Source organism: Marmota flaviventris, chromosome 3, assembly GCF_047511675.1.
Source record: "Marmota flaviventris isolate mMarFla1 chromosome 3, mMarFla1.hap1, whole genome shotgun sequence".
NCBI classification, from domain to species: domain Eukaryota; kingdom Metazoa; phylum Chordata; class Mammalia; order Rodentia; family Sciuridae; genus Marmota; species Marmota flaviventris.
Genome location: NC_092500.1, coordinates 118,343,458 through 118,358,233, shown reverse-complemented (window position 1 = coordinate 118,358,233; position 14,776 = coordinate 118,343,458). Strand labels below are relative to the sequence as shown.

The following is a 14,776-nucleotide window of genomic DNA, read 5'->3' as shown; positions in this document are numbered from 1 at the left end:
GCTGAGGATCGAACCTGGGCCGCACGCATGCCAGGCGAGCGCGCTACTGCTTGAGCCACATCCCCAGCCCCTTGATTCTTGATTTTAACTCTTGTGCTATAGATGTCCTATTAAGAAATTTGGAGCCCGACCCCACGAGATGGAGATTAGAGCCAACTTTTTCTTCTATCAGACGCAGAGTTTCTGGTTTGATCCCTAGCTCCTTGATCCATTTTGAGTTAACTTTTGTGCATGGTGAGAGAAAGGGATTCAGTTTCATTTTGTTGCATATGGATTTCCAGTTCTCCCAGCACCATTTGTTGAAGATGCTATCCTTTCTCCATTGCATGCTTTTAGCACCTTTGTCTAATATAAGGTAGTTGTAATTTTGTGGATTGGTCTGTGTCCTCTATTCTGTACCATTGGTCTACCCACCTGTTTTGGTACCAGTACCATGTTGTTTTTGTTACTATTGCTCTGTAGTATAGTTTAAAATCTGGTATCGCTATACCGCCAGTTTCACTCTTCCTGCTTAGAATTGCTTTTGCTAATCTAGGGATGCCGTTGGGATTTTGATTAGCATTGCATTAAACCTATAGAGTACTTTTGGTAATATGGCCATTTTAATGATGTTAGTTCTGCCTATCCATGAACAAGGTATATCTTTCCATCTTCTAAGGTCTTCTTCTATTTCTCTCTTTAGTGTTTTGTAGTTTTCTTTGTATAGTTCTTTCACCTCTTTTGTTGTTCCCAAGTATTTTTTTTTTTTTTGAGGATATTGTGAATGGGGTGGTTGTTCTCATTTCCATTTCAGAGGATTTGTCACTGATATACAGGAACACCTTTAATTTATGTGTGTTGATTTTATATCCTGCCACTTTGCTAAATTCATTTACTAGCTCTAGAAGTTTCTCGGTAGAACCTTTTGCGTCTGCTAGGTATAGGATCATGTCATCCGCAAATAGTGCTAATTTAAGTTCTTCTTTTTCTATCTTTATGCCTTTAATTTCTTTCGTCTGTCTAATTGCTCTGGCCAGTGTTTTGAGAACTATGTTGAATAGAAATGGTGAGAGAGGGCATCCCTGTCTTGTTCCAGATTTTAGGGGGAATGCATTCAATTTTTCTCCGTTTAGAATGATGCTAGCCTGAGGCTTAGCATAAATAGCTTTTACAATGTTGAGGTATGTTCCCATTATCCCTAGGTTTTCTAGCGTTTTGAACATAAAGGGATGCTGTACTTTGTCGAATGCTTTTTCTGCATCTATCGAGATGATCATATGGTTCTTACCTTTAAGTCTATTGATGTGGTGAATAACATTTATCGATTTCCGTATATTGAACCAGCCTTGCATCCCAGGGATGAATCCTACTTGATCATGATGCGCAATCTTTTTTATGTTTTTGTATCCGATTTGCCAGAATTTTATTGAGGATTTTTGCATCTAAGTTCATTAGAGATATTGGTCTGTGGTTTTCTTTCTTTGAAATGTCTTTGTCTGGTTTAAGAATCAGGGTGATGTTGGCCTCGTAGAATGAATTTGGAAGTGCTCCTTCTTTTTCAATTTCCTGAAACAGCTTGAAAAGTATTGGTATTAGTTCTTCTTTAAAGGTTTTGTAAAACTCTGCTGTATACCCATCCAGTCCTGGGCTTTTCTTGGTTGGTAGTCTTTTGATGGCTTCTTCTATTTCCTCAATTGATATTGGTCTGTTTAAGTTGTGTATATCCTCCTGACTGGGCAGATCATATGAAATTTATCGATGTCTTCACTATCTTCTATTTTATTGGAGTATAAGGTTTCAAAATAATTTCTAATGATCTTCTGTATTTCTGTAGTGTCTGTTGAGATATTGCCTTTTTCATCCCATATGCTAGCAATTTGAGTTCTCTCCTTCTCTTCTTTAGCATGGCTAAGGGTCTGTTGATCTTATTTATTTTTTCAAAGAACCAACTTTTAGTTTTGTCAATTTTGTCTATTGTTTCTTTTGTTTCAATTTCATTGATTTCAGCTCTGATTTTAATTATTTCTTGTCTTCTACTACTTTTGCTGTTGTTTTGCTCTTCTTTTTCTAGGGTTTTGAGATGAAGTGTGAGATCATTTATTTGTTGGTTTTTTCTTTTTTTGAGGAACGAACTCCAAACAATGAATTTTCCTCTTAGAACTGCTTTCATTGTGTCCCATAGATTCCGATATGTCGTGTCTGTGTTTTCATTTATCTCTAAGAATTTTTTAATTCCCTCCTTGATGTCTTCTGTAACCCATTGATCATTCAGTAACATATTGTTCATTCTCTAAATGATATAGGGATTTTCCTTCCTTCTTTTAGCGTTGATTTTCAGTTTCATTCCATTATGATCAGATAAGATGCATGGTATTATCTCTACTCCTTTATAATTTCTAAGAGTTGCCCTGTGACATAATATATGGTCAATTTTTGAGAAGGATCCATGTGCTGCTGAGAAAAAAGTGTAACCGCTTGATGTTGGGTGGTATATTCTACATATGTCAATTAAGTCTAAGTTATTAATTGTATTATTGATTTCTATAGTTTCTTTATTCAACTTTTGTTTGGAAGATTTGTCCAGTGGTGAGAGAGGTGTATTGAAGTCACCCATAATTATTGTATTGTGGTCTATTTGACTCTTGAACTTGAGAAGAGTTTGTTTGATGAACATAGTTGCACCATTGTTTGGGGCATATATATTAATGATTGTTATGTCTTGTTGGTGTATGGTTCCCTTGAGCAGTATGTAGTGTCCTTCTTTATCCCTTTTGATTAACTTTGGCTTAAAGTCTATTTTATTTGATATGAGTATGGACACTACTGCTTGCTTCCGAGGCCCATGTGAGTGGTATGATTTTCCCCAACCCTTCACCTTCAGTCTATGTATGTCTTTTCCTATCAGATGAGTCTCCTGTAGGCAGCATATTGTTGGATCTTTTTTTTTTTTTTTTTTAATCCATTCTACTAGCCTATGTCTCTTGACTGGTGAGTTTAAGCCATTAACATTTAGGGTTACTATTGAGATATGGTTTGTACTTCCATCCATATTTGTTTATCTTTGTTACTTAACATTTGTTTTTCCTCTTTGATTAGTTTTTCCTTTACTGTACTACCTCCCACTGTTGGTTTTCATTGTTATTTTTCATTTCTTCTTCATGTAATGTTTTGCCAAGGATGTTTTGAAGCGCTGGATTTCTAGCTGCAAATTCTTTTAACTTTTGTTTATCGTGGAAGGTTTTAATTTCATCTTCAATCCCGAAGCTTTATTTCGCTGGATACACGATTCTTGGTTGGAACCCATTTTCTTTCAGCATTTGAAATATATTGTTCCAGGATCTTCTAGTTTTCAGAGTCTGTGTTGAGAGCTCAGCCGTTAACCTGAATGGTTTACCCCTAAATATAATCTGCTTCCTTTCTCTTGTAGCTTTTAAAATTCTCTCCTTATTCTCTATGTTAGGCATCTTCATTATAATGTGTCTTGGTGTGGATCTCTTGTGATTTTGCACATTCGGCGTCCTGTAGGCTTCTAGGATTTGGGATTCTGTTTCATTCTTCAAGTCTGGGAAGTTTTCTAGTATTATTTCATTGAACAGATTGCTCATTCCTTTGGTTTGGACCTCTATACCTTCCTGTATCCCAATAACTCTTAAGTTTGGTCTCTTTATGTTATCCCATATTTCTTGGATGTTCTGCTCATGGTTTCTTAACAGTCTCGCTGAGCTGTCTATGTTCTTTTCAAGTTGAAATACTTCGTCTCCGTTGTCTGATTCTATCTTCTAAGTGTTCTACTCTGCTGGTAATACTCTCATTTGAGTTTTTAATTTGGTTTATTGTTTCCTTCATTTCCAGAATTTCTGTTTTTTTTTTTTTTTTTTAAATATATCCTCTATCTCCCTGTAGAGTTATCTTTTGCTTCTTGGATTTGTTTATGTAATTCATTGTCAAAGTGATCTTTCATTGTCTGATTTTGATGTCTAATGTCTTCTTTGAGACTCCAGATCATCTGTAGCATGTATATCCTGAACTCTTTATCTGACATTCCATCTGCTGCAGATATTACCTCTTCTAATGTTGAATTGACCTGCATTGTTTGTGGTCCTTTCTTTTCTTATCTTTTCATACTGCTCACGTTTCTTTCCAGCTTTGTGAAACTGTTGTGTTATTGATTTTCCCCCTATATATTTATATTGCTCTTGTATAGTTCCAAAGTCTCTCTTTTATGGAGAAAGACAATGTTAACAGTTCCCAATATCAATAGTACATCATCTAAGCACAAGTTTTCATTATTAATACAATTATAGATAGCCTCTAAGTCTACCGATGTTGGCTTCAATTATCATTTAAAAAATATAGTCATTAGTTTTATAAAAGGCATACTATTTCTGGTAGCATGAAGAAAACTGAATTTCAGGTGTAGGATGCTATGTTTAGGGGGAAAAGAGTGAGGGTATGGGGTTAATCTAACTTAGTAACTTTGGAGAGCTCTAACCAATAGACGGGTAATTTATACAGGAATGTATAGATTCAAACTCCTATCTGTATTTAGATACCTACTTATAGTTAGTAAAATTTAGGAGGTTGAAAGTGGGATAGAGGGAGTAAGAAGGAAAGAAAAAAAATAACAAGAAAAGAAAGAGAAAAAAGAGAGAGGGAAAAAGAAAGTAAGAGAAAAGAAAAAAAAAATTTAAAAAGTCTCTCAGAACTCTTATTTTTTTTTCTTCCAGTAGGTGGCGTTGCCTATTCCTAGCTTGAGTCTCTGCGTTCAGGGTGGTGGAGGTAGCCAGTGTGAGAGGATTTGAGCTTCCACCTGTAGCCTCTCTAGTTTTAGTCTCTGAGATGGAAACCAGGTGCCTGATCCGTTGCAGAACTGAGCTGGTAGCCACGCCCACCGGTTGATGGGTTTTAAGGGTTGGTGGGATTTTCCAAGATGAGTTCCATCTGTTTTTCTCACGTGTTTGATGAGGTGGGGGGTGTTGGGGAGACCTTATGTTTGTCCAGAGCTCGGTCTGGTGTCCTGCAAGCCAAGCTTCTGCGTTTTGTGCCTCCTCCGGTCTGCACCCCCAGGCCCCACGCCGGCCCCACATCCTGGTTGGACTGACGGGCGGCTGGGCCCCTCCTCCGGGTTGGGTTGCCTGCCTGCTGGGAGGGCAGATGGGCGGCTGGGCCCCCTCTCGCCTCCAGGCCGGGTCGTTTGATGGCGGGCGGGCAAGGCAGATCCCATTTAAACTGTTTACCAAAAGATCAAATGATCTCTCTGTGAAATATATCAGCTCATTCTCAGTGCAGATTTGCTTCAGTTATGGTAATGTAGATTTTCAGGAACATATTTGCCTGATCCCATTCACAAGTAACTGATCTTCACTATACATCCTGTTATAATGGAAGCAACCATGGCTGACTTTTCCTTGCCAAGGGATTCTGCTAGCTAGGTGCACTGACACACATCTCTGATCGTAGTGACTCAGGAGACTGAGGCAAGAGGATCCCAAGTCTAAGACTAGCCTCAGCAACTTAGTGAGGCCCTAAGAAACTTAGTGAGACCCTGTTTCAAAATAAAAAATACAAAGACCTGGGAAATAGATCAGTGGTAAAGGACACCTCGATTCAACGCCCCCCACCCATGGCCAAAAAAAAAAAAAAAAAAAAAGACATTTTGCTTTTTCTGTGATTTCTACTGCATCATATTCTTGATTCTGTCTTATATTTTCCAGCTCTTAGGGCATCATGTTTCTCTAACCTTTTCCCACAACATAGTCATCTCTTCTGTAACTTCCTGTAGCTCTTCCAAAACTGAGGACATGGTTGATCTGTCAGGGCATGCTAGATATAACCATGCAAGGGAGGAAATAGAAAATGCTCACCACCCCCATGGAGCACACACCCAACCCTAAGTCATACTGTGGCCTGCTTATGGCATTTGGCTCAATTCTGACTATTAAAAAAAAAAAAAAATCTAGCATTATAAATATATATGTATTTGATAAAAGTGACAGTTATGTGCCCCTCCCACACACACCAAAAAAGTCTCACATGTTTGGATAACTATAGTATTTCACACTGCTAGAGTGAAAAGCATGGTGCAGGTTGGAGAGGCTGAGATACTGGCAAAAATATTATAATATATACCTCAATTGAACTATGAGGGTCTGAACTACCATTCTGGCAATAGTGATGGAGATATGGGAATGGATTAAGTAATATTTTAGAAGCAGAATTCACAGAACTTGATCAAGTGGGGCTGAGCAGAACTGTAGGCAATGAAACCATTTACTAAGAATCAAAATAAAGAAAAAGTTAAGGGATAAGGTATGGAGAGAGGGGAAATATATGGTATATATGTATGGGGGATGGGTAGTATACAAAAAGGAAAGTCAGTTCAGATATGGATATTTTCACTTGGGCTCAGGAGAAAATTGAATCTGGGTATCATCACTATAGTAGCATAATGCATGGATTAAATAGGATCACATATAGTAGGAAATTTGACATTTAAGACTAAGGAAGAGGAGTTGTTGACAGAGACTGAAAAAACAAAACAAAACCTGATCAGAGAGGCTAGGTAGCAACCAAGAAGGAAAAACGACAGAAATCAAGACAGGAAGGGAATTTTAGGAAAGGATAGGTCAATAGTGACAAATATTGCAAAGTCAAAAAGAGAAGAGTTTGGCAAATAGTTAGCTGGAGAACACAGAAAGAAAAATTTGAGTGGACTTATGAGGATAGAGATGAAGATGCAGCGAAGGAGTCACTGAGAGGAAAAGTGAAAATACTCTAAGTGTTGTTGGGAAAAAACAGCCATCTAGATAAAAAGAGTAGCCAGAGGGGGAAGCACAAGTCAAGAAGGGCTTTTTTTTTTTTTTTTTTTTTTTCCCTTTTGGGTTGGGAAAGACTTGAGTGTGTTTATACACTGAGGAGAAAAAGTTCATGTTAAGCAAACTTGAATAGGTAAAGATGCTTATTCCTGAAGAATAAGACATGGGGTTAGGGATATGGTTCAGTGGTTAGAGCAGTTGCCCAGCATATGTGAGGTCCTGAACTTAATCCCCAGCACTGCAACAACAGAAAAGGCAAGACAGAATTAGATGTCTTTAGCTATGTAGACGGGCAAGAAGGTAGTTCATGTATGAAAATTAGTATTCCTCCAGGAACTAGAAAGTAAATTACCTGTTGGGGGAAGAAGGCTAAGACAAGTTGTAGGCTACAGGAGAGTAGTAAAGGTATGACACAGATGTGAGGGAGAGGAGAAAGAGAGAGATGGGTAAGAAAACTTCTGTATGATGATTGAGGTACAGCTGAATTCGTTTACCATCAACTCATTCTGTAATGCTGAGTGACCTTTCTAGAACAATGGTTCTCAATCAGGAGGGATTCTGCACAGATACCTTCACCTCCACTGCCCAACCCCTGCCCCAGAAATATTTGGCAATGTCTGGAGACATCCTTTTTTTCCTTTCCCTACAGTACTTTGGGATTGAACTCAGGGCCTCACACATGCTAGGCAAACATTTTACCACTGTGATACATCCCTAACCCTTTTAATAATTTTATTATTATTATTTGGTACTAAGGATTGAACCCAGGGGCACTTTAATCACAGAGCCACATTCCCAGCCCTTTTAAATATTTTATTTAGAGACAGGGTCTCACTAAGTTGCTTAGGGCCTCACTAAATTGCTGAGGCTGGCTTTGAATTCAATAATCCTCCTGCCTTACTCTCCCAAGCTGCTGGGATTACAGGCCATGTGCCCAGTTGTCCTTTTTTATTTTGAGACAGCTTTTGCTAAGTTACCCAGGCTGGTCTCAAACTTGCAATCCTCTGGCCTCATCCTTGCAAGTCGCTGGGGTCACAGGCATGTACCACCACATGTGGCTATAGACATTCTTGATTGTCACAACTAAGGAAATTATGCTACTGATATCTAGTGGATAGAGGCCAGGGAACACACTAAATATCCTACTGGACAAAGAACAGCCTCCCCCAGGACAAAGAAATATCCAGGCCAGATGTCAGTAATGCCAAAGTTGAGAAATCCTGCTCCAGGAGAATAGGTTGCAGAGAAATGGATTAAGGTGCAGTTGGGTTTCACTATGCAGGTGGAGCAAAAGAATAATCGCACAATTGTAGGTGGTACAGTTACTATGGAAATAATGCATGACAAGATTTAGGTTAGAAGAGAAGGACATGTCAGAAGCTGATATGCAGCACTTAGAAAACTGAAAAGTTAAGAAAACTATGGAGGGCACAAGGTTCTCCAAGCACTTAAAAAAAAAAAAAAAAAAAAAGAGCACCAGCAGCTATCGAATGAACAACAAAGTTAAAGAGTAGTCAGAGTAGTCAAATGTAAAGGCTCCAGCCACCCTCCCACCTCAGCCATCCAAGTAACTAGGTACAGGTCTGCACCACCACATGAAGACATTATCTCTCTCTCTCTTTTTTACCTGTCCTTCACAGGCTTCTTTGTAGAACTCCAGCTTCTTCAATAGGTCCTCATTTTCTTCATCACAGTCAGCCATCTTCTTTTGATAATATTCCAGAAGCTCCTGAGAAGGGCACAGGACAGCCAGACGATCTCTGATTGAAGGCAAGGGAGTAGACTCCACTGAATCGGCCATTCTACTCCTCCTGGTGGGACCATTGATGCCAGAAGCAACACTGTATTTGGAGGCAATTGTTGGTCTATGAAATTAGAAAGTATGTATTTGTTAAATTCTCTAAACATTTATGAAGTCTTATAATGTTTAAAGAAAAGGGGACTTGTGTTCTAAAAGTGCTTACAATTAAGGTTTTTATATATATTGAAAGTGGTTAGTGAATAAACTTATAAATGTCTTCTAAGTGTCAATGGTTTAAAGCTAAATTCAAAAGATGTTAAAGACTATAAAGAGGGCTGGGGTTATGGCTCAGTGGTACAGAGCTTGCCTGGCATGTGTGAGGCCCTGGGTTCAATCCTCAGCACCACATATAAAAAAATAAAAGATCCATTTACAACTAAATATATATATTTATTAAAAAATCACTTAAAAATGGAATATAAAATTATAAAAACACCTAATGACCAGGTGCAGTGGTGCATGTCTATAATCCCAGTGGCTTGGGAAGCTGAGGCACGAGGACTGCAAGTTCAAAACCAGCCTCAACAACTTATAGAGGCCCTGAGCAACTTAACAAGGGCCTGTTTCAAAAATAAAGAATAAAGCGGTCTGGGGATATGGTTCAGTGGTTAAGCAGCCCTGAGTTCAATCCTTGGTACCAAAAAAAAAAAAAAAAAAAAGAAAGAAAGAAAGACCACCTAGTAACAATTAGAAATTTATCAAGATATTTGGACACGATGGTACATCCCTGTAATCTCAGAGACTCAGGAGGCTGAGGTAGGAGGATCACAAATTTGAGGTCAGCCTCAGCAACTTGGCGAAGCCCTAAGCAACTCAGTGAGACCCCTGTCTCAAATAAAAATAAAAAGAGACTGGGATGTAGGTCAGTTGTAGAGCACCCTGGCATTCAATTCCAGTACCACTGCCTACCAAAAGATTCATTAAGACATACAGCAACAGGAACAACCACATAGATCCTAAACTCTAGCCTGAGCCTGAGCCAGGTGTAGTGGTACTTGCTTGTAATCACAACAGCTTGGGAGGATGAGGCAGGAGGATCTCAAGTTCGAGACCAGTCTCAGCAACTTAGCAAGGCCCTAAGCAACTTAGTGAGACTGTTTCAAAATAAAAAAGAAAAAGGGCTGATGTGGCTTTGTGGTTAAGCATCCTAGGGTTCAATCACCAGCACCAAAAATAAAACCAAAAACCAAAAAAAAAAAAAAAAAACCCACTCACAAAAAATAACTAAACTAGCATCTGAGACTTGAATTGTGCAGATTAAGACTAGATAATATGAATGTCCAAGAAGTTTTTGTTTATTTGTTTTTAGCAAACAAGAGACTTAAACTATACAATGAAAGTTAGAAAACAAATGGTACAGAAGAAAAACACTCATTTGAAAATCAATCCAATTTGACTGTCTGTAATTTACAACAAAGTGCACATCAGAGTGAATAAACTTTATATCAGAAGCCTACAATTATATAGTTAATGAAATGTCGTTAATATACATGTTCACATCTAAGTACGCAAGCATATACAGTAGACATTGACATTTATTCTTGGCTGGGGGTGTAAGTGTAGCTTAGTGGTAAAGACATGCACCTGAGTCCCTGGATTCAATCCTTCTTAACAAACAAACAAACAAACAAAAACCACTCAACTTCATGAATAAAATACCTAATATCTTCTCAACCACTGAAGTTTTGGGGGGGCTGGAGTTATAGCTCAATGGCAGACACAGCATATATTTGGTAAGCACAAGGCCTTGAGTTAGATCCACAGTAACACCACAAAAGGGGTTGGGGGGCTTGAAACAGAAATACTATTTTACTTAATGTTTCATATCTTCAAAGGTGGTTGCCTAATAACAACTCCCGGAAATAGGTTAATTGAACTAAAAGGTACTCCTGAGATGGGAGCTATCGCACCAAGATGACGATGATGTGGCATATAGCAAATTGGTGGCAGAACCAGAATTAGAAGTTCCATGTTTATATACTGGTTGTTCCCTGTCACTCAGGATCTACTAGCAATGTGCCTAGCTCTCTCACACTAAATGAGTTCTGGTATTACCAGATAAAAGGTTTTTAAATCTAAATTCTGAACAAAATAGTGAAATGAGATCTATAATATAGCTCAAACTGAAATTTAGGAAGTACATTTCCAAAACCTTCTAGGTCCTATACTAACTTGGATTAAGGCTATGGAAGTCTTGAAATCTTATTTTAACAATTCAAAAATAAGTAAATATCTTACTTTCTGCAGACAGGGCTGTGTGTCGGGGTAAAGTTCATGCTGTCTTATTCACACCTATGAAATACACAAAAATTCATGATTAGAAGACATTAAGAATACTATAGGATATGGAGGTTGGTCCTCTCTCCAACATTATATTTGCCTCCTAAAGAGAATGTGATGCTTTTAAATGTAGTATTCTTTAAAGTAATTCCAACTCCTAAAATTTCATGCATTTTGAAGTATCATAAAGTACTCTTCCTTATTATTATTTTCAAATAAAATCAGAATGATATTGAATATTTGGAAGATAGCAAGAAAAGTCTCCTCGCCAGGCATGGAGGCACATACCTATAATCCACGCTACTCAGGAGGCTAAGACAAGCTCAAAGCTAGTGTGGGCAATTTAGGGAGACCCTGTCTCAAAATAAAAAGGGACAAGGATGTAGCTCAGAGGTAGAGTGCCCCTGGATTCAATCCCCAGAACTGGGGAAAAGAAACAAAAACACAAAGTCTCCTTACTATCAATGTTACTGGCAGTAGTGGAAAACAAAAAACAAAAAAACAAAAACCCTACAATCCTCTCACTGAAATTACATAAGGGAGATGCAGAAAAGTTTTCTTTCTTTTTTCTGGTGACACTGGGGATCAAACCAAGGCCCTCACACATACTAGGTAAGTGCTGTACCAGTGAACTACTTTTCCAGTCCTTTTTATTTTTTATTTAGAGGCAGGGTCTCACTGAGTTGCTTAGGGCTTTGCTAAATTGTTGAGGCAGTCTTCAAACTTGTGATCCTCCGACCTCAGTCTCCCAAACTACTGGGATTACAGATACATGCCACTGTGCCTGGCTTGTAGTGTATTCTCAACACAGTAGTTCTAGGGATTCTTTAAAGTACAAGTCAAAAAACAAAACCCCATCAGGCACAGTGGTACACACCTGTATTCCCAGCTGCTTGGGAGGCTGAGGCAGAAGGATTACAAATTCAAAGCCAGCCTCAACAATTTACTGAGACCCTATCTCAAAATAAAAAATAAAAAAGGGCTATAATATAGCTCAGTGGTAAAGCATCCTTGGATTCAATCTCTAGTACCATGAAAAAATAAATAAATAAATAGAAATGATTAATTAATTTCCTTTAAACACATCTCTTTCCACCAACCTCTCCAAATTGGGTTGATTTGTCTCCTGTCAAAAAATAATCCAGGAAAACCAGGCATGGTGGTGCATATCTGTAATCCCAGTGGTTTGGCAGACTGAGGCAAGAGGATCTCGAGTTCAAAGCCAGCCTCAGGAAAAATGAGGCGCTAAGCAGCCCAGTGAGACCCTGTCTCTAAATAAAATATAAGATAGGGCTTGGGATGTGGCTCAGTGTCAAGTGCCCCTGTGTTCAATCCCTGGTACCCCCACCCCTCAAAAAATCCAGAAAATAAAAAGTTATTGAATTGGTATGGTAGGATTATGGGAGATATCTTTTGTATGTATGTATGTATTTATTGGAACTAGAGAACCCAGGGGCACTTAATCACCGAGCCACCCCAGCCCTTTTTATTTTGAATACAGGGTCTTGCTAAGAAGTTGTTTATTTGAAAGCGCTGAATACCTTTTCTAAAAATATGGCTTTGTTATTGCAAGGATGGGCCCTGAAATCAGACTTAGAGTTTTTTGTTGTTGTTGTTTTTTTTTTTGTGGTGCTGGTGATTGAATCCAGGGCCCTAGTGCATTTGCAGCAAGCACTCTACCAACAGAGCTATATACCCAGACCCCAGACTTAGGTTTGAGGAAAGCTTTGCCCCTTATTAGTTATGTATCGGAGGCACGTGATCATCTCTAAACCTCAGCTGCATGTCACAGGTAGGGTAAGGATTAAATGAAACAGCAAATAAAAGGGTTGAGCACCATGTTTGACACATGAGAACTCAAAGCAGCCTACTATTACTGAAAATTTTACTCCCTTGCTTCAAATAGTTCTGTCTTTAAGTGTTTTTTTTTTTTTTTAATTTACCATTTCTCCATCCATTTCTTGAAGGACATCATTATTCCTACTGCTTTTTTCTCTATCATCTAAAATCTGACTTGGTCCAGGACACAGGTACATATCTATAATCCCAGCTACTCTGGAGGCCAAGGAAGATTGCAAGTTCAAGGCAGGCCTCAACACCTTAGTGAGACCCTGTCTCAAAGTAAAATTAATAAAGGGCTGTGGGTGTAGCTCAGTAGTAGAGCACTTGTCTAACATATACAAGGTCCTGGATGTAATTCCCAGCAGAGCTTAAAATTTTTTTTTTTTTTTTTTTAATTTTTAAACAAGGGCTGGGGACGTGGCTCAGAGTTAGAATGTCCCTGTGTTCAATCCCCAGACTGAAAAATAAATATATAAATCTGACTTGGCAAATAATTCACAACTACCTGTTGAATATGAATAAATGACATCTCTTTCAAACTCCTGATTTGAATTCTCAATTATGTTCTGGAGATTTTCACCTATATTTCCCATTAGAGCTTAAAAAAAGAACTAAAAGCAGAAATCACTCAGCTCATATTTCCCAAACCTTTTCCACCCAATCATGCCCCTTCTGACTTTCCCATTAGTTACTAATTCAGCATTTCCAAACAACCTGGGTTTGGCAGTTTAAATTCATCACTTGATTATTTTTCTTTCTTTCTGAGAAGGGGTCTTGCTACGTTGCTTAAACCAATCACAAACTCTTGGGCTCAAGCAATTCTCCTAAGTACCTGTCAGTACCTGGGACTCTAGGTTCATGCTACTTCACATAGTCACTACTTATCTTGAACCTCCCATAGAACCATATGAAAATTTTGTATATTTTTCTGGGCAACTGGAGAGGCTGAGGCAGGAGGATCACAAGTTCAAAGCCAGCCTCAGAAATTTAGCCAGGCCCTAAACAACTTAGTGAAACCTTGTCTCAAAAAAAAAAAAAAAAGGGATGGGAATGTGGCTCAGTGGTTAAGTGCCCTTGGGTTCAATCCCTGTGTACAAATAAAAAAGAAAATTTTGTATATTTTATCTTTACAATGACCATGCTAAGTCAGACCATCAAGATATTCTTTTTTTCATTCCAGTGCTGTGTACTGAACCCAGGGGCTTTTTGCCACATCCCCAGCCCTATTTTGTATTTTATTTACTGACAGGGTCTCATTGAGTTGCTTAGCGTCTTGCTTTTGCTGAGGCTGGCTTTGAACTTGCCACCAATCCTGGCTATTTATTTTTTTAATACTTTTTTTTAGTTGTAGATGGACACAGTACCTTTATTTATTTTTATATGGTGCTAAGGATTGAACCTAGTGCCTCACATGTGGTAGACAAGTGCCTACCACTGAGCCAAAACCCCAACCCTCTTTTTATTTTGAGACAGGGTCTCACTAAATTGCCCAGGCTGGCCTTTTGATCCTCCTGCCTCAGCCTCCTGAGTTTCTAAGTGCACCACTTCACCTGATTAGAATCTCAAAACATTCTTACCAGGACCACAACAGTTTAACTGTTCTACCCACCCCTGTATAGGTCCTCTGAACCTTTTTTTTTTTTTTGTACTTGGTAAGGGGATTGAACCCAGGTGTAGTCTACCACTATGCTCCATTTCCATCCCTTTTTATTTTTTGAGACACGGTCTCACTAAGTTGCTTAGGGTCTTACTATTACTAAGTTGTGGAGGGTAGCCTCGAACTTAAGATCATCCTGGAAAATTCATTTTAAATACTATCCCCTCATTCTTTTCTGACTTTCTCCATCCAGAATGTTCTAACTGAAAAATAAATTAACTTGAAATTCTTAAAAACAAACAAACAAACAAACAAACCCAAACAAACACTGGGGTGGCTCAGCGGTAGACTGTTTGCCTAGCACGTGCAAGGCGCTGGGTTCGATCCTCAGCGCCACATAAAAATAAGTAAAATAAAGGTATTGTGTTCAACTACAACTAAAATTTAAAAAAAAAAAATCAC

The 14,776-nt window shown here is 38.5% G+C and overlaps 1 protein-coding gene across 4 annotated transcripts in view; it reads right to left on the bottom strand.

Moving 5' to 3' along the window:
* The window catches only part of Ccdc77 (coiled-coil domain containing 77), a 51,165-nt gene that overhangs the window by 22,557 nt on the left and 13,832 nt on the right, over positions 1 to 14,776 (bottom strand). For 2 of the 4 annotated variants that reach the window (XM_027951219.3, XM_027951218.3), the window contains exons 2-3: positions 10,834 to 10,887; positions 8,422 to 8,659 (exon numbers count right to left, since the gene is read on the bottom strand). In XM_027951219.3, the coding sequence (XP_027807020.2) occupies positions 8,422 to 8,659; positions 10,834 to 10,871 (276 nt within the window). In that variant the 5' untranslated portion in view covers positions 10,872 to 10,887. The remainder of the gene's footprint in view (positions 1 to 8,421; positions 8,660 to 10,833; positions 10,888 to 14,776) is intronic. The other 2 variants (XM_027951221.3, XM_027951220.3) reach the window with 1 other exon arrangement.